A 19,811-nucleotide genomic window follows, 5' to 3' on the forward strand; every position below is an offset into this window, starting at 1 on the left:
TTGTTTTTGCAAAAAAATCCAAGTATTTAGATTGAAAATGCAGAAGATTTTATCTTTAAGATGACTTGTCATTGTCGCTAGAATATGAGTGTATATGTATTTACTATTAACGTATTGACATTTGATGGTTCACAGTGAAACTTAACCATGCAAAAATTGTCGCACCAGTTAACTATCTTTCTATGGTAGTCGGACGTTTCGGCCCAAAAAAATTGGACACTTCGGCCCAAATTTTTGAGACACTTCGGCCCTCATTTGTTTGGTATGAGACACTTCGGCCCATATTTTTCATTTTGCTAACATCACCCATTATTATTGCGTGTCCACAACATTATAGTAAATTGACACTTCGGTCCAGTGACATTTCGGCCCAAATGTTAAATAATGACATTCATGGGTCAATTCCTTTGGATTTTATATAATTTGTTTTTAATTCTTCATTATATTGGTTACAGTTCCAAATTTTACACAGAATAGTTCTCACAAATTCATATCTATATGAACTTAAGATTAAAGAATCCCCACCATGTTGTTTCTGCAATAATGAAACTGAATCAATGGAACATCTATTTGCTGAATTAGTAATAATATTATTAGTAAAGGAGATTTGGAATGATATTGAAGAGTGGCTTTTATACAAGTTTGGAATATCTTTATCTTTTGACAGAACAACAATATTATTTGGTATATATGAAGAAATAATGTAGTAACCATTAATGATACAACATCCACTATCATAAAGTTGCAATATAGTGGTCAGGATCCTAACAACTAATGACATAATGTTATCATTATATACTAGAAAATATATATATTTTTAAAAATGAATAAATCCATAAGGGAACAAAGGAACGAAATGAAGGAAAACATTGATAAATTAAAAAGCTATAATCCAAGAGAATTTTGGAAATTAATCAATGGTAATCAGAAGACAAAGTGTAGGAATAAATAGATATAAATACTCTTTTTATATACCTTAGAGATCTGAATGAAGCCGATTATGGTGGAGGGGAGTTCCCGCATGTTGGTGTAAAGGAACGTGAACATGTTGATGATATTATAAATACAAAACTTACTGACGACGAAGTCAAAACTGCTTTTGAAAATTGATAAACTAGTAAGTTCATATGTGAAAATATTCAATATTATATTATATTATATTTACCAAACGAGTGATTAATGGGAAATATTATTTTGTATCCGTTTCTTTTTGTCATTTATTTGAACGATTTAGAAAAGTTTTTCATTGACAAAAATATTACTGGACTGTCTGTAATAGGTCAAGAACTCGATGACAAGTTATTTATATACCTAAAAATATTCAAAACCAGAATGTTGGGTTACTGGGCAAAACTATTATTACAGAGAGATGACAAACTGTCAAAGGTTTTATATAACTTTATAAATTTGACAAGGGAGATTACTTCCCTGGATGATGTCTTATGATATATATTAGTTTTGTAAGTGAGTCTCATTCAGTATGTATGTATGTATGTATGAATGGATAAAATAAAGATTGGGAACAACGAAGGTGTCAAATAACGCCCAAGTCCCAGAGAGAAAATAATAAAATAGTGTACACCCCAGCAAATAGCGAGGTATCCAATGAGTGTGTTGTTAGCAGTGAATCGTTTGTTAAAAGGGCATGGGCACGACTTGAACTGAAAATTTTCAAACCCTATTTTTCCATTTCTATGTTTACAATGTTTAACTAAAATATTTTTAATGGTCAGCCAAAGTTAGAATTTAATGTAGCTGTTGAGTTACAAGCAAGATACCATGCTCAAAATTCATCATTACGTAAACAAGGCCCGTGTCTTGTTTTTGTTTACATATAGATGGTTTTTGCCAAACACTAGAAACTATTTAATTATGTGTCAGTGATCGTCTTTTTGAAAAATGGGCCGAAATGTTAATATACTATGATGTTGTTTTAAAAAGAAATATGTGTGATATATAAAGCAGAATAATAAAACGTATAATGGGCCGACATGTCTCAGTTTAAAAAACAATTGGGCCGAAGTGTCTCAAAAATTTGGGCCGAAACGTCTGGATCGAAGTGACGAAATATAAAAACCAAAGGAATTGACCCATGAATGTGATTATTAAACATTGGGTCGAAATGTCATTGGGCCGAAATGCCGTTGGGCCGAAATGTCACTGGACCGAAGTGTCAATTTACTATAATGTTGTGGAAACGCAATAATATGGGTGATGTTAGCAAAATGAAAAATATGGGCCGAAGTGTCTCATACCAAAAAAATGAGGGCCGAAGTGTCTTGGGCCGAAATGTCTTTGGGCCGAAGTGTCCAATTTTTTGGGCCGAAGTGTCCAATTTTTTGGGCCGAAGTGTCAGTGGGCCGAAATGTCAATGGTGCGAAATGTCTTTGGGCCGAAATGTCTGACATTCCTTTCTATATAGTGACGGACACCATCATAAATGGCGCTCAAGGCTGTAATAGTGGTGGTTCTTTATCATATCAACACCTACTGTACCAGAGGACCCCACTTTATAAAATCTCTTCAGCAAAATCCTTAATTGGTTTTTAAAAACTTCTATTTCGAATTTTTCTTTGAATTATTTAAATCATGCATTGCTATGATAAATAAAGTTATTTTTACTTGGTAGTAAGTAACTAATGTTTGAAGGCACATTGCGAGGTCATGATTGCTAACACACTGCATATGCAGAAAGTCAATCTTTAGTTGAAAATCCCCACACCATACACAAGAATGCTACGTGTATAACTGTAGAATATGCATTATGGCTGGAAGCCCTTTGTTATAGCTTAACTAACATATGAATGTTTACATAAAAATTTTCATGACCAACAACGACGTTTGCTTATAAAAGTGTGGATATCTAAATCGGATCGGTGCAATATTTATTTAACTACCTTATCTACGTACCTGTCCCTCAGGTCGATAACTCCACCTAACAGATCAAATACTAAGACTCAATATTCGTAGTATTGGGGATTTTAAATGAAAAGGTTTCAAATTCAATAGATCTGTGTGCTAATTGATTTCTTACTTAAGTCAATAATTGGTGTACCCATTTACTACACCATTCAGAACAAAATAACGCATGCGTACAAGTAGACCTACTTTCGTTTTATATGTTTGTGAAGAATCCGTCCAAATGACATGGGTGATTCAGTAATAGTAAAGTTCTTTATTTCACCTCTAATATGATTCCATTAAAATATCGCACGTATCGGTCATGGTGATTGCCTCCGGGTTTCTTTTATGCATACAATGATTACTGGCTATTTTGTCTCTAATGAATGGATATATCTGAAATCGAATTACTGAATCAAAATGGCAAAAAGAATTGTGGGAATTAGCATCGGTACGAACTATACTACATATGCATGGAATAACGGTTCATTGATAGACCCAGCGTTTGTTTGTGGACAGTGGTGTAGTCCCTCCTCGGGACACATGTCAGTGGAAACGCCGACTGTGGCAGTGTGTAATCTTCGTAAGGAATTGAAGGCATTTGGATTTAAAGCAGAAGAACTTGTACAGGAAGCTAATAGCAAAGACTTGCTGGTGTTTTCTGACTTCATACATGGACTCTTTTGTAATGGAACAAAAGTAAGAAATTACAACCTAGGCAAATAATGTGCTCAATCAATGTATAGTGTATATTGAGTTAGATAATCTAGGAAGGGGTGACAATTTAACAGAGTTTTCTAAACTCGATATAAGCTGTTTACCCGCGGATAAGTTATGTTTTACATTATAGGTCCCTGTTACAGTAACAGCAGAAAATGGCGTCAGAGTAGCATCAGGGGACTTGATGTCTAAAATAATTTCCTACTTATGGAAAACAGTTTCACCCCACGAAAAATCGGGAATAATGTGTGTCTTAACAGTACCAACAGGTTCAACTGAGGATGCCTACAGCTTTCTACTAAATTCTGCTAAAAATGTAGGAAAATCTTTTTTAAAAACCGTTTAATTTGACATTGATAACTTAAATAACAGGCGATTAAATATATCATTATTCTGTCCTTGCAGGCGGGATTAAATGAAGTCATTATCATCCCAGAAGCTGCGTCTGTCTTTTATTACTGCAGAGAATACAATCGTTTGTTTAAATCTATTTCCGGCAGAGACGTGGATATGTTTTCTAAAGGCAAACAGAGCGTTGTATTAGACTGTGAAGGTAACTCTTTAGAAAACTCGAAACAATTGATGTCATGGTAAAACAATTCCGTTTTTATTTTGATTATGATTATGTATTTCAGATGATAACATCAGTATTTCCATTTTGGAGGCTGGAAAAAATGATTCCATCAAAATTCTTTACCATACTTTCTCAAACGAGCATGGCTTATGTCAGGTACAACAGGACTTTGAGGATATGATGAATCAGATCGTTGGAGAGTCGGTCTTTGACGATTTCTATATGAACCATCGTTCAGAGTATATTGGGATAGTGCATGACCTACGTCGAAAAATGACAATGAACTCTAAGGAAGAAAAACCAGTGAACATTCAAATCCCTGCATCTCTAATTGTTGCCTTTGAAGAGACCACGGGAAACAATTTGAATCAGGCTCTACTAAAAACAAAATTCGCAAACAAAATTTCCTTCTTTGGCAGTAAATGTAGAATCATGCCAGAGATTTTTCAAAGTTTGTTTTCAGAAGCTGGTACAAATATGGTTCAACTTGTAAGCCAAGCTATGACAGAGTCAGGGCTGCTAAACATTGCTAACATCATACTCGTTGGATTGTTTTCAAAATCGGCCATATTTCAAGACATCATAAAGAAATCGTTTCCCACACATCACGTAATTATTCCTGAAGATGGAAATTTAGTTGTGGTAAAAGGAGCTGCAATCTTTGGTCAAAAACCGGTGACAGTCGATAGGGTAAACTCTATTTTCCTAACGAACCAAGCAATATCATTCAAAATGCTAGTGTTTATCACACACTTTGTGCATCATATTAAACGCGTTTTCGTATTCATATTTTGTATTACTCGTTTGAAAATATGATAAGATAAAACAAATCTCGTAAAAGAACATTTTAAAAATACTTTAGTTTATTTCTTTTTCTTCATTTTATTCATGGAACAGATCGACGAAGTGACAAAAAGTAGTCCTGCACAAGTGGCAATGTCCTCAACTGATGAGGTAGAACATAATATTGAACACCATTTGAAGATAAAAGAAGTTAGTCCAGAAACAATCGTGTCTGAAAAGGCAGTACCTATACAAAGAAAGCCCACAAAGACCTGTGTGTTGTTATGAAGATACAGAATAGAGCATATCGCATTTATTTTTAATTTGAAACTGTGAAAGATTATACATGCACATAGTTTGAGCCTATTTTGTCCCATGAAAAATTAACAGCATTGATGTGAAATATAGTCATGAAATTTGAAAATAGCTTCTTTACATTTTAATAGTTGCTATTTTAATGTCCTTTGCAATGTGACATAAGAAATGAAGCGCTTGATCATCTGCTGTTTTTCATTGATCAAAATGATTTTGAATGGATGTTTTATTTAGAAGATGTAATTTGGTGAAAATAAATGTTTCTCGACATGATGTATTTTCAAAAATAAATGTGTGCATATATAAATCTTCTCTCTCTCTCTCTCTCTCTCTCTCTCTCTCTCTCTCTCTCTCTCACTAAAATATCCAACGACCCAAACAACCAAGTTGCTAAATTTTCGGGACGAACGGTCCCTTCTTCAGGACAACCGAGAATAATTACATAATGTGGCCAATATCAACAGAGAATAATAACAAAACAACAAACACTACATATAAATATACCTAGCACTGCAACTATACTAAATCTACGAACGTAGTTACAGCGAAGACTACATGCTTTTTAGTTTGTAGGCTTGTCAATTAATGTTAAGAGCGGACGGATTCGGACATGTCCTATTCGTCCAAAGAGCTGATCCGCATTGTACGAAGCAGTAATGATGGACTTAATTAATCTCAGGCGGAACGAGTTAATCATATAATATGTATATTGATAAATAGTACAGTTAACACGTACCCCGAGAGATTCTACATTAACCTTGCATTAAGGATAAATAATTTCTAAATAATAAAAACAATATATGTATATACATTGACAAATGCAACATACCTACATTCCTTATGAACCACCTGAGTATTAGTTAAAAGTATCACTAGTCCCAAGTGCTATGAAATCTATAATAATTTTGCTGTTCTTCATATCTAAATTAATTCTAATATTTAGCAGCAATATGACTATATGACTATTTTTGACCCATCCTTGAGTCACAACCCTGGGGTTGCGAAATTCACAATCTTGGTATATCCCTTTCTGCTTTTCCTAAATATACAGTTAGGTTTTATACAGTTTCAACATCTTTCAAATGATAACGACAATAATCGCTATTTAATAATAATTTTGGGTCCACTCTGGAACCACACCTCAATCCGTAGGATAATGAAATTTATAATATTGGTAAAGGGCTATCTGTTAAATTTGAATATTTATTTGGTTTCAATTTAGTATCAATAGCATTAAAGCTGTCATTTAAATGTTTTACACATAAACACTATATGGCAAGTTTGACCGCCCTGGAGTCAGAACCAGTACCCCGGGTATCATGAAATTTACAATTTCTTCTCTGCTTGACTATTAATTTGGTTCTTTCTCATAGATGTGCGGTTGTAGAGAAGATTTTCAAAAATTAGTACTTTTTTGTAGATTTTGCCCTCCCCTAAGGTCCCGAGGAGTTCTGAAATATATCACATATGCCCCCTCCTTGTTCCCAAGATTCTTCATACCAAATTTGAAAAGAATTGGAAGGATATCGTAGTTATCCAATTGTTAACACACATATTTAATCACAACAACCATTTCAACCATACCAAAATCCCTATCCCTCTATTTAATCCAACTAGTTTCAATTCAAATTCTTCTAGAAAACATCGAGCGTAAGATTAAACAAACTAGATTCCTGTATTCGCATAATAGATTTATCTTTTCAGTACATATATCTGATAAAAATGTTCTAATGTAGGAAAAAATATGATACTGAAGTACGCGCGACTTGCTCCGTGATATTTATTGTGAAGGACATATTATGCTTTATTATGAATTTCCAGGTACATGTATATGAGATATTGCAATTCGGTTATTTTCTGAATAGTAAATGAGAAACTTAATTACTTTCAACGCTTTGTCTACCAGGGACAACTTCTTAAAATTGACGTATTTGATGCACAATTACTAATGTAACTTGCTTTTCTTTCTATGGAATGAATTGTTGTTCAGGTGACCCAGTCCACATTTCGTTCTGAAAATATCTTCTATGAAGGAGAAGAAGGCAATGGGTGCCAAAGTCCAGAAGGTTTATGATGTCAATCTCTAGCTGTGACCTTGAACTCGACATTTAGATAGATATTGACGATGATTCATCAATTAACAATTCTCATTTTCATTTATATGTCGAATCAATATATTTCAGTGAACTCGAAATAAGACACCACAGTCTTCCATATCTGCTTCATATTTGGATATCTTATTGAATATTGAACACGGCAAACAAACAAAACAATTTTATGACAAACAAAATGACTAGAGCTTCTCTATCATCAACTTCTTCCCCTGTTTGTGTAGCAATATTCCATTATCACTGCTTATGATGTTAATGTCTGATACACAAGTGCATGCCCTGCGTATATTCAATTTTGAAATGGAGATGACAATTTAGTTCATATTAGAGGGTTTCAAAAGTTTTGTTGAAAGTCAGCATTTCGCAGATTGTAATGTAGTTATAATGATCCAAATCCCAAACACAAAGTATCACTGGGTCGAATGCTGTCTAACGTGTTTCATACCAATTGTTAAGTCGCTTTTACATGCTGATATTGACGATGTATTACTCCATTTACCTGATAATGACATAAGGCTAACAGCGGGTTCGACTGGTCAAAAAGAGATGTTTACTTGTCCTAGACATCTGATCCCACATCTGGTGTGTCCAGGGTTCCATGTTGGCTCTACTCTTGATTGTCTATTCTTTATATGATTTGTGTGATTGATCTTTGTTCGTTATCTTCACTTTTCATGGACCTCACACAAAAACCCTTAAATACTCGTACCATCTTATTTTTGCATCACGGTAATGTTTATGAAAATAGAAATTTAGGTATGCTGGAAATCTTCCAAATGTATATTTCCCTCTTTGGCAGATGCATATGCATTGGGTTTGTTTTAAGAATCGACATTATTTGTCCCAAGAAATACATGTATTAAGGGAAATGGTTATAACTGTATACTTAACACATCTGAACACCAATACAAGTAATTCCATGCAGCATTTATAAGTGTGTTTTGCAGTATAAAATACGGCCAAATAGCAGAGTAATTTAATTACTTGCAGGTGAAAAAAATCATTGCGTTCAGAACAGAGGTACATGTTACCTTCACTAAAGAAGGTCGTGGTCATAGAAGACGAGATTCCTGCAATGTGGATTGAACGACATGCCAATTTGCTTACTCTCCTGCTAATGTTTCTCAGTCTATCACTTAGGATAAAATCACGCTCAGATATACATGTATTGCATATATATATCAATTCATTTTTGTTAGAAAAGTGTCAAAATGGTCCACAAGGCAATTTAATAAGAAATCAAATATATCGTTAATTCTTTAGATTAAGATTTGTTAGAATGTTTGTGTATTTTTTATGTTCCATTCGAGAATTGGTTATTCATATAGAAACGTCACTGTAAATTAAATACCACAAGAAGTGAATATGTCAATAAAGGTTCTTTATCATGACAACGCCTTCAGTGACACGGAACAGTACTGACTAAAACCCGGTCTCGGTCCCGGTCTTCGGTCTCGGTCCCGTGACTAAAACCCGGTCTTCGGTCCCGGTCCCAGATACTTTTTTTCTCTCGATAAAAACAGAATATATCAGGATATTACAGCCCCATTTTTCATTAACTTAGGTATGAAATCTCATGCCTGCATTCTGATAGTAAATTGATCATATTATTTTCTTCTTTCGTAGAATAATATGTGAAAACTCCGGGACCGGTAGGACCGAGAAATAAAAACAATGCTAAAAGCCGGTCCTGGTCTCAACATTTTCCCCCAATAGCCGCTTTAATCTACCTTTTCATAAAAAAGATAAGGACATGATACTCAATGGCATCCTTTTACATACATATATTTCTGATTTATTTTGTGTATAGGTTTTTTATTCCAATATTCTTTATATTTATGTCAGAATCGAACTCAACTACATAAACGTGACATTTTCTCCCAAATGATCGCGTTACACTACCTTTTCATAAGAAGATAAGGATGTAGAAGGGAAATAATATATATGTACTTATCCTGGTGTATTTGTTTGTAATTTACAGTTAGTTTATTTGTTCATTTATTTTATTTCTTCCCGTCAAAATCTGTTTTCAAAGATTCATGTTTTGTATTCCGAACCCGATCTCTTTATATGGGTATATATTTTACATACATTTGTATATAACCAATGAATAATAACTATAAAATATTTTTTCCTTTCTTATTTGATACTTAGCTTTCTTTTTTACAGTTGTGGTTCTTTTAGATACAATGCTTTAAAAAAATCCACCTATAATATATCTATCGTATCTATAAAAGTGTTTTACTTATACAGAAGATACCCCCTGACTTTAGATGATCTTCAAATAATCTATGGTATGTTTTTACTGTAATATTATGTGATAACTATATTTATTGTGAATAGTTATATACGTATATGTACAAATATATTAATCATGCTGTAGAAAAACTGTTTGTTTCCTATTTTCAAAATATCTTATATTTCAAAGTGCATAAATTTGACATAAACTGACAAATTTACATACAATGAAATCTACATTTATAAATATGCAAGACATACATGTAAATTCATTTAAGAAATAAATTTCAGTTTTGAAAATACAAATAGGCCTACTATTGCATTTTATGCCCTCATGTATTTTTACCAACCATTCAAAAGTTATGGCTAAGGTTAAATATTTTCAAAAGTAGGTAAAATTTGAAAGGTGAAGAATTGCATGTAAAGAAAGGTTTTGTCACAAGGAGTGCACATGTGAAATATGAAAACCCTATCAACATGCATTCAAAAGTTATGCCAAAGGTTCAAGTTTTTGCTGACAAACAGACGGATGGACCAAAAACTATATAAATGCGCCCCGAATATCCGATTAAAATGAAATTGAACATTTGCTTTTCAAAAGCATCATTCTTGTATCCAGACTCTTTCTGGAAGGGGGGATTGCTGTTGACAAGAGTGTACATTAATTTTGTTTCGCTATCAACAATAATTATATTCATGTTTCAATAATTATAATAAAATTCAAGGACACTATTTGGTTGGGTTTTTTTCATTTCACTAATGAGCATAATTTTTTTAAGTACTTCATACATCGTACATTCTGGACTCATATTTTGCACGTGTACTCTAAATTGTATTATTCTAATATTTACACAGAGGCTTTTCTTCCCGGATTAAAACAACTAATATAACATCATAATTTAACAAGTTAATGCGATTCTCACGATACACTCGCAAATGAGAGAGAGAGAGAGAGAGAGAGAGAGAGAGAGAGAGAGAGAGAGAGAGAGAGAACAGTCAGCCGTATATACATGTACATATACAGAGACCCGATTCGGAATACACCAACATGGAATTTGAAATTTTTATCAATCGTGTGGTCAGGTGTTTGACCATAATATTACCGGTATTTCTCTTTTACATCCTTATCTTTTGATGAAAATGTAATGTAACGCGTTCATTTGGGAGGAAAAGAAATCAAAGTTGAGTTCGATTTTGACATAAAAAGGAAAATTGGAATTAAAACACAAACATACAATAAATCAGAAACATACATGTGCATACAACGGAATGTCATTGAATATAACACCCTTATCTTTTTTAATGAAAAAGTAGATTAAAGTAGCTATTTGGGAAAGAAAAAAAATATCGAGACCGGAACCGGCTTTTAGCACTGCTTTAACTTCTCGGTCCCACCGGTCCCGGAGCTTTCACATCCTATTTTACGAAAGACGACAATAATATGATCAATCAACTATCAAAATGCAGCCATGATATGTCATATCTAAATTAACGAGAAATTGGGGATAAAATATTCTGATGTATTCTGTTTTTATCGAGTAAAACAATCTGGAACCGGGACCGAAGACCGGGTTTTAGTCAAGGGACCGAGATCGAAGACCGGGACCGAGACCGGGTTTTAGTCAGTGGAACCTACGATCTTTGAAATTTAGAATATGTGCAAAACATTCGTTTGCTGAACATATTGTGTTATACTTTAATATACGATATGGTTGCTAATGTTTCAAACCTTTCTTTCACCTTGTCTTTCATACTAACATGCTTGCCTAACATTCCTGCATGTACACTGCCTAGATTTTGCAAGTTTTCATAAGGTATGTTCCTTCTTTTATTCGTAACTTCCATGTAATGAAATATGATTAAAAAAATACAAGTACATGCATTCATAATGTTCCAATTTTCGAAATAATTTACCATTATCAATTTTTTGAGAGCCTTTCCGTATACGTTTCTACATTTCTAAAGGAATAATGAGTTTCTGTACAGAAATGTTTAATGAAAGGTGAATATAACGAACGGTGATCAATCTCTTAACTCTTACAAGCAATGCAAAATAGATAGTTGGGCAAACATGGACCCTGGACACACCAGGCTCCGGGATCATGAAACTGTCTTAAACTTTAAGATTGTCTTAAATCAATAAAGTTGCACTTAAATCTTAAGACTGATCTTAAAGTGGATCACAAAAAAATCACTTAGGCTTAAGATTGGTATTTTGTCTTAAATTTTAAGACTGCCTTGGAGCTGTCTTAACTTCTAAGACTATCGCTAAGTTCGTTCAAAATGGCCGCGCTGGTTGCATTTTTGAGGCGAGTAAGAGAAAATTAACGTGATGTCCGTCGTTGAAAATGTCTGTCCCTACCATGAAGCGGACAAATCATTTATTTAAGAAACAATAGATTGTCGGTAGATCGAAAACAGGATCTAGACGTTGAAAATCATATAATGAAAAAAAAATTGTTTTTCTTTAAGCAGAGTATTGACATAAAAAGTTTGTTTACAGGAAAAGAAGTCAAATCCATGTAATCGAAAAGTAACACCGCTAGCCCAGAAAAATTGAGAGCGGGCGTTTTCAAATATATATGCATAAATATGACTTCTTATGTGATCAAAATATCGCAGGATTGATCGCCCGATTGTCCGTTTCACTGCCTGATCCTAGTTCGTAAAGTAGATGTAAATGTGAAAGTAGCACGTACACATACGACCGTTTCACTAAAAAGTTACTACAAAAGAACATGTATTTACCTGACTGAGTTTGTTGACAATGTGGAAGAAGAAAACAATCATTACTTGCAGTCTGCATTTGCACACGAATAATGTGCAGTCCGAGCCCGAATTTGAAATTAATTAGAGTTATCCTTCTTTGCTACATGTACGCACACAATCGACAAAATAAATAAAGGCATTGAATTTGATAAAATTATCGCTTCAATTACTCTTACATTTCCACTTTCATTCATTACTACTTTTAGAAAGAGGGAGGTGACGGGGTCAATACATCAAAATTTGTATGCACATGTATGTAATAACGAAACTAAGTTTCTTTTTAATAAGGGGGGGGGGGGGTGGTACATGTATGTGCCTGTGTCAGCATTAGTGATCATAAACTAGACTTTTTAGACACTGACTATGTTATTTAAGTCATTTATTTTTTATATCTTTTTGTTACCTCTACGCAAAAGAGTTCCTTGTTGCTATAGCAATTTAAGATTCTAGACTTAGACTTAAGTTAAGACAATCTTAGTTAAGATTTGCTTAAGTTCGTTTTGTGATCCATTTAAGTCAGCAATCTTAGCTAAGTTCAAATCTTAATTTAAAGTCAAAATTTTGACTTAACTTTAAGACAGTTTCATGATCCCGGAACCAGAGGTGGAATCAGGTGCCTAGGAGGAATAAGCATCCCCAGTTGACCGTTCACCCCCGTTCACATCCGCCGTGAATCCTTTATCATTAACAGGTAATATAGGGTTATTGAACTTATATTGGTGAATATTGGCACGAGTTGGCTGTGAAAATGCACGAGCTTGCGAGTGCATTTCCACAGCCAACGAGTGCCAATATTCACCAATATAAGTTCGATAACCCTTTTATTATATAGCTAAAGTATTTAGTTGTTAAATTATATCCCTTTTCACTCAAAATACACCAAAATAGACGAGAATTCATCAATATTGGCATCTAAGATGAAAGTGTGCAATATCAACATGCATTTCTAAACTGTTCAATATTAAACCCGTCATTGATGCATGAAACAAACTGATTTTGTGAATAGGGACATCATAATTTATGACAATTAGATAACAATAAAACAAATATAATTGGAAAATTTTAATTAACAAGTTGAACATTTGATATGCAACACAAACAGAGAAATTATTTGTAATGAAACATCAAGTGTTATATCACAGTGTCACAAATGTGGCAGAGATCACAGTTTATGACAATAAATCATAACACATAGATAGATCACAGTTGTAAACTGGTCTCACTTTTGAAATCCTTGTGCCATGTTGATATTGAATGTGCAGTTGTGAAGAACAGTCCCAATACCAAACAAATTCGAAAGTGTCCCTGTTCCGAGACTAGAACTGTGAGTGGATTGAGAGCATTGAGCATCATTCTCTGTAACTGTGGTAGGAATTGTATCCAAAGAATATTTTCCCTGGGCAGGTGCTCCGAGAGCATATGGCTTAGCTTCATCCTTTCCTGTCAGAATATCAGACACCATAATTTGTTCGTCGTCTGACAAGCCATCGTCATACGACTCCAGTGTGTGTGTACTTTTGTGGCCCGTAATATGTTTGATTTTATCTCGTGCAACTCCGGCTTTCCTAAGTGTTTTAACACAAGTTTCCCACACACTATGGTTTGTCTTGTGTTCTATGCCACCTTCCTTAGCAGCCATTGACATAAGTTTTCCTAAGTAATTTCCCCCCATTGGTTTAGGATAAAACCAACTGTCAGCACCAGGAGGTATTCAGGATTCAGGAATGCATGTCAAGTAGAATGGACTGTTGGGCGAATTTACCTGCATCGGACGTCGCTTTATGAATGTTTTGTAGAGTTCAACTGGATCTGGATCTGTTTCAGTTGCATATAGTCTTGGTTTGACTTTCCTCGTTTTCTTTACCAGTACCATCCCTTGTTTTCTTCAAACGTTCATTAAATTCAAGGTACTCTCTACTAGTGACTGGGTCACTTCTAAGTTCAACATCACCAAAGCAAAGTTGTCTATGTTCATGTCGACCTCGTAGTCCAAAACATTTGGTAAAAAAGAACCATAATGAAAACTGAAGAACTCGAGGTGATTTGTCTCCCAGCTACCCCTTCTCCCACATCATGTTTTCTTCCTTTCCTGTCACAGCTCGTGAAGCATTTGGCTTTTGTCCTTTTCCCTCTTTCTTTAGAGAGACTTTCTTAGCGTTCAAAGTGCGGTTAGACAATGGAAAAATCCGATCCCTCACACTATAACCCCGGTCATGGTCACGGAGATATCTATCTAAACTACACTTAAAGGACTGTAAGGATCCTGGCTCGTATTCCCCACCGTCCTTCTTTCGTGCATCGATGTAAAAATCTGATAATAAAACGTCTAATTCTTTTGGCGGAATGTTTTCAATCAATCTGAATTCCCCTTGTCCGAATAAATACTCAATGAAAATTTTAATATCCCTTTTGGTCGATTTTACGGTGTTTTCTTTTTTCTTGTCATCTATAAACATGTGGATTCTGTCCACAGATGCATACGACTCATCTAACGGCAAATCACTATGAAATAAGTCGGCAAGATCTTCAGTCATGATGTCAAATACCGCCTCTGTCAAATTCGGCCCGCCGTCTGCCGTCTGCCATTTTGGCTTGGGTTTGTACGTCGTTACGGTAGCGTCAATATTGAATGCTCATACTCGGAATGTTTCGGGCGCACACGAATTACGCAATGCAAAGTTAGCGTTCAATAAATTCTCAGGAAATTGAACGCTAACATTCTCTAAATTTTACGCAGATTTTATAATAGACTATTCATTAGCTATATAATAAACGGAGTTATCCGTAGTCAAAATCAGTGTGCCAAGATCGGTCTAGCAATCGGTATGAAACACGTCAGACAGCATATCTAAATGGTGAAAACGCGGAACAATTATTCTTGAAGTTCATTATATGTATATACAACTAGATGACACGCGGAAGAGGGTGAAATCATAATATACATAATAAATGATATTGCAAAGAGGAAAGGTGTTTTAAATACGTGATTGAATTATTGCGCACATGCGTTGAATGGATTGATTGTATCTTTCTTAACGTCCTTCTCGAGAACTTTTTACTAATATGAAGACGTCACCAATACCGGTGAAGGGCTTCAAATTTAGGCGCTTACGGCCATTGAACAGTGAAGGTTCTTTAGCGTGCCATATCTATTGTGACACTAGACATCCGTTTTAAGGTCATCTCCGAGGAACCGTGACATTCACATCTGATACCGAACGTATACCTAAATATGTTTAAATCAGAATACAGTGTTATTGAACTTATATTGGTTGTACTGCCTTCCATGTCACTTTTATTAAAAACACAACACGGATTACAGTGAGTTAACCAGTTGCAGTTTATTTTCCACAAACAGTTCACATATAGGCGCGGATCCTAAATAGCGCGTGTGTGTCCCTGTTTTAGTGGGTATACGTATGTGTGTATGCATATGTGTGTGCGTATATAGTAAAAAGCTACAATAAACAAATCAAGTCTATAAATGAAATGAAATACAGTCATAATGAAAAATTAAATTAAGTTAGGTTACATTGCTACTATAAAATTAGATGCATGTAATTCACTACCTTAAAGTACACACGAACTTTACACTGGTATTTAAATTGCAGCTCTAAAAAATAAAGATTATTAGAACTTGTAAAACTTACATCGTGATCGGCCACTGTTTACCTAAATTTTAACGTTTGTATAGTTGATCGAGAGTCTTTTACAGGAATGAATCGTGTACGTGTAAAGCACACATAAATAGCCAAACTTACACAGGAACCCACATTGGTTCATAATTAAGATCAATATCAAAATGCAGACTCTACCCAAGTTAAATAAACATAACGCAGCAAATTTGACTTTAACATAAACAGCAGATGGTCAGTGCACTAAAATCAAGCGTGAGAATATGATTATAAAAACAATACAAACAATGAATAATTGATTCCGCTATTCCAAACCTGATACATTTGTCAGTGCATAAAAAACCCGAATGAAATGCAATTATAAAAATTATAAGATGAATGCACGACAATACACTCCCCGTCTGATATCTAACACAAAGAGATATCACTTTTATTAACTAGGAATCAAAACTATCAAGTCTGTCACTGGAGGAATGTAAGTCACTGGCTTTTGATGAGTCAAATGTTTTCCCGACACGCGCACCTCAATCTTGCGTACCCTATCATCCGAGCTTGGGAATACTTTAGTAATAAGTCCCATGGGCCATTCTGTGCGTTTCGAGTGTGTGTCTCTGAGAAGTACAATATCGCCTATTGCTACGTTTCCTTTGTCGTCGAGCCATTTTTGACGCGATTGTAAACTTTGTAAGTAATTTGTGCGCCACTTCTTCCAGAAAATATCTGCCAAGACTTTTACCTGTTTCCACTGTGATTTATAAATATCCATATTCCCGATTGATACGTCTTGAGGCAGAAGTACGTTTGGTTTTTGGGTTAGCTGTAACGATGGGCATAAAGGGAAAGGATCCTCAGGATCGTTTGACAAGGCGGAAAGCGGTCTAGAGTTGATGATTGCGCAAAATTCTGCCAGGAAAGTTATGAGAACGTCATGCGTAAGATCCCCGCAGTGTTATATCATCATGGAATCGAGTATTCTTCTGGCTACACCAATCATCCTCTCCCACACTCCTACCATATGAGACGAATGCGGAGCATTGAAAATCCACTGTACTTTGTTATCATTAAGATACGATTTTACCGGAGTATCTCCTACATTGATGCAGTCAATTCTCAGTTCGTCTACAGCTCCGACAAAATTTGTGCCATGGTCTAAGCGGATTATTTTGACTGGTCCTCTTATCACCATGAATCTTCTAAAAGCATTGATGAAAGAAGACGAACTTAGATCTTCAACTACCTCCAGATGTACGCTGCGTGTTGTCAGGCAAGTAAAGATAATTGCCCAACGTTTTGAGTTTGCTGTTCCACCACGAGTCATTCTTGTAACAATGGACCAAGGCCCAAATGTATCAATACCTACGTTGGTAAATGGTGGTCCAGGAGTGATTTGGTCTTCAGGCAAATCTGCCATTTTCTGTTGTTCGTTATTTCCTCGTAGTTTTCGGCATACAACGCATTTCTGGAGAACTGACGATACTGATCGCTTTTCACTAATTATCCAGTAGCCTGCAGATCTTACTGCACCAGATGTAAAGTGTCTTCCTTGATGTTTCGTTTTTTCGTGAAAGTGTCAAATGAGCAATATTGCTATATGATGTTTGCCTGGGATTATTATTGGATGGCGAAGTCTCCCACCTACTCTCATTAATCCGTATTCGTCTATGAATGGGTCTAAATTTGCAAGTTTACCTCCTTTTGGTAACTTCCTATTTAAACTGATGCATGAGAGTTCTTCAGGGACATATCTTTTTGCGCTTCTTTGATAATCGAATTTTCTGCCTCTTTTTCTATTTGTAGGTAATCGATCTTCGGAAGATTTGCCCTGGCCCCTAGGATTCGTTTTATGTATGTAATAGCATTTACAAGTCTTTTCCAAAAAGAAAAACTTTCAAAACGATGTGTTCCGAGCAAAGATTCCTTTGAGGCTATGGACTTAGCGCAAACTATTTCAGGTCGATTTTCCTTATCTTCCTCTGGATTCTGAAGCTCGAAGCTCTCCAAGATTGATTCCTTCCCTAGTAGTTGTTTAGGACCCAACAGCCAGGAACTTTGTTGTAAATCTGCTGCTGGAATAGCTCTGGTAGCTAAGTCTGTTGGATTTTTGTCAGTGGGTACATAGGTCCATTGTTCTGGTTGTGATAACTGACGGATTTTTGCTACTCTGTTACTAACGTAGGTGTAGAACCTACGTTTCTCGTTGGAAATGTATCCAAGAACCACCATACTGTCTGTGTGGTACTGTATGCTGTTAAATGGAATATCGAGATTATCCGATATTGTTTGGCCAATTTCTGTGGCTAGCACAGCTGCACATGGCTCTAATCTTGGAATGCTGTGTCCATGGGTAGGTGCGACCTTGGCCTTTCCAAGGACAAATCCAATGCTTGAATGCCTGACTGAAGTAAAATATGCAACTGCAGCGATAGCCTTTTCTGGTGCGTCTGAAAAGATATGGAGTTTCTTATCTACCGTGTCACTGAATGACCTTGAAAGGCACATTCTTTGGATCGTAACCTTTTCCAAGTGATGTAATGAGGTTTTCCATGTTTCCCATTCTTCATATTTTGATTGGGGCAAGGTTTCGTTCCAATCAACGTTTCCAGTCGTTAGCTCTCTTTGTATAAGCTTGCCTTGAATAAGGACTGGCGCAAGGAAACCCAAAGGATCATAAACACTGTTAATTGTTGATAATATTCCTCTTCTGGTGTAAGGCTTGATATCCTTGGCGAGTTTGAACATAAAACTATCTGTCTCAATGTCCCAGTTGAGTCCAAGACTTCTCTGTACAGGAAGCGTATCGCTAGAGAGATCAAGGTCTTTCAAGTCCTTGGTTAGATCAAATGGCTGAAATGCTTTCATTACTTCTTCACTATTTGATGCAATTTTGTGAAGGCGGAGATTCCCTATCGTTTGTAGTGCAGATTGCGTCCTCTTCATTAGATCTATTGCCACCCCTGGTGTTGGTAATGAAGTTATTCCATCATCTACATAAAAATCTCTGCAAATGAAATTGTAGACATCGTCACCGTAATTTTCTTTGCTCATTTCAGCGGTCTTACGGAGACCGTAAGTAGCAATTGCTGGTGAAGGGCTATTTCCAAAGACATGTACGCACATGTGATAGTCTGTTAATGATTTATTGAAATCGTTGTCTTCATACCACAGGAAACGAAGGAAATCTCTATTATTTTCATCTACTTTGAAACAGTAGAACATCTGTTGAATGTCTCCCATGATTGCTACGGGTTCGCCCCGGAATCGAAGTAGAATTCCTGATAGACTGTTGGTGAGATCCGGACCAGTAAGAAGTATGTCATTCAATGATACACCTCCATACTTTGCCGAGGAATCGAATACGACACGCAGCTGATTTGGCTTTTGAGGATGATAAATCCCAAATATTGGTAGATACCAACATTCTCTTTTGTCTGTAGTTGGTGGTGCTTTTTCGGCATGCCCATTCTCAAATATACTTCGCATGAATTAAAAAAAGTGTTCTTTTTTTACAGGGTCGCGGCGTAGACTTGACTCAAAAGTTTTAACTCTCTTTAATGCTTGTGCTTTGTTATTGGGAATCTTAACATTCCGATTGCGGAACGGAAGTAGGGCTGACCAGTTACCATCTTCATTCTTCTGGTAACGTTCCTTCATGATTTCTAAGAATTTTCTGTCGTCTGTCGACAGTCCAGGCTTGTCATCAGATTCCGTCTTTAGGGATAGATTTTCTCCTAGTTTGTCAGATAGGTCCCGATTGTCTTCACGTAT

General features: G+C 35.6%; 2 protein-coding genes across 2 annotated transcripts; one reads left to right on the forward strand and one right to left on the reverse strand.

Annotated features, from left to right (window-relative positions):
* The first annotated feature begins 3,116 nt into the window (after positions 1 to 3,116).
* On the forward strand, positions 3,117 to 5,595 carry LOC125676504 (heat shock 70 kDa protein 12A-like). The gene is made up of 5 exons (XM_056160670.1): positions 3,117 to 3,600; positions 3,752 to 3,937; positions 4,027 to 4,174; positions 4,257 to 4,885; positions 5,093 to 5,595. Exons 1-5 carry the CDS (start codon positions 3,322 to 3,324, stop codon positions 5,264 to 5,266), a joined length of 1,416 nt encoding a protein of 471 aa, XP_056016645.1. The 5' UTR covers positions 3,117 to 3,321; the 3' UTR covers positions 5,267 to 5,595.
* Positions 5,596 to 17,756: 12,161 nt separating this feature from the next.
* On the reverse strand, positions 17,757 to 19,526 carry LOC125669103 (uncharacterized). Its single transcript, XM_048903550.2, has one exon. The coding sequence runs from the start codon at positions 19,524 to 19,526 to the stop codon at positions 17,757 to 17,759; it is 1,770 nt and encodes a 589-aa protein (XP_048759507.2).
* Positions 19,527 to 19,811: the final 285 nt, after the last annotated feature.

Source organism: Ostrea edulis, chromosome 3 (assembly GCF_947568905.1).
Source record: "Ostrea edulis chromosome 3, xbOstEdul1.1, whole genome shotgun sequence".
NCBI lineage: Eukaryota > Metazoa > Mollusca > Bivalvia > Ostreida > Ostreidae > Ostrea > Ostrea edulis.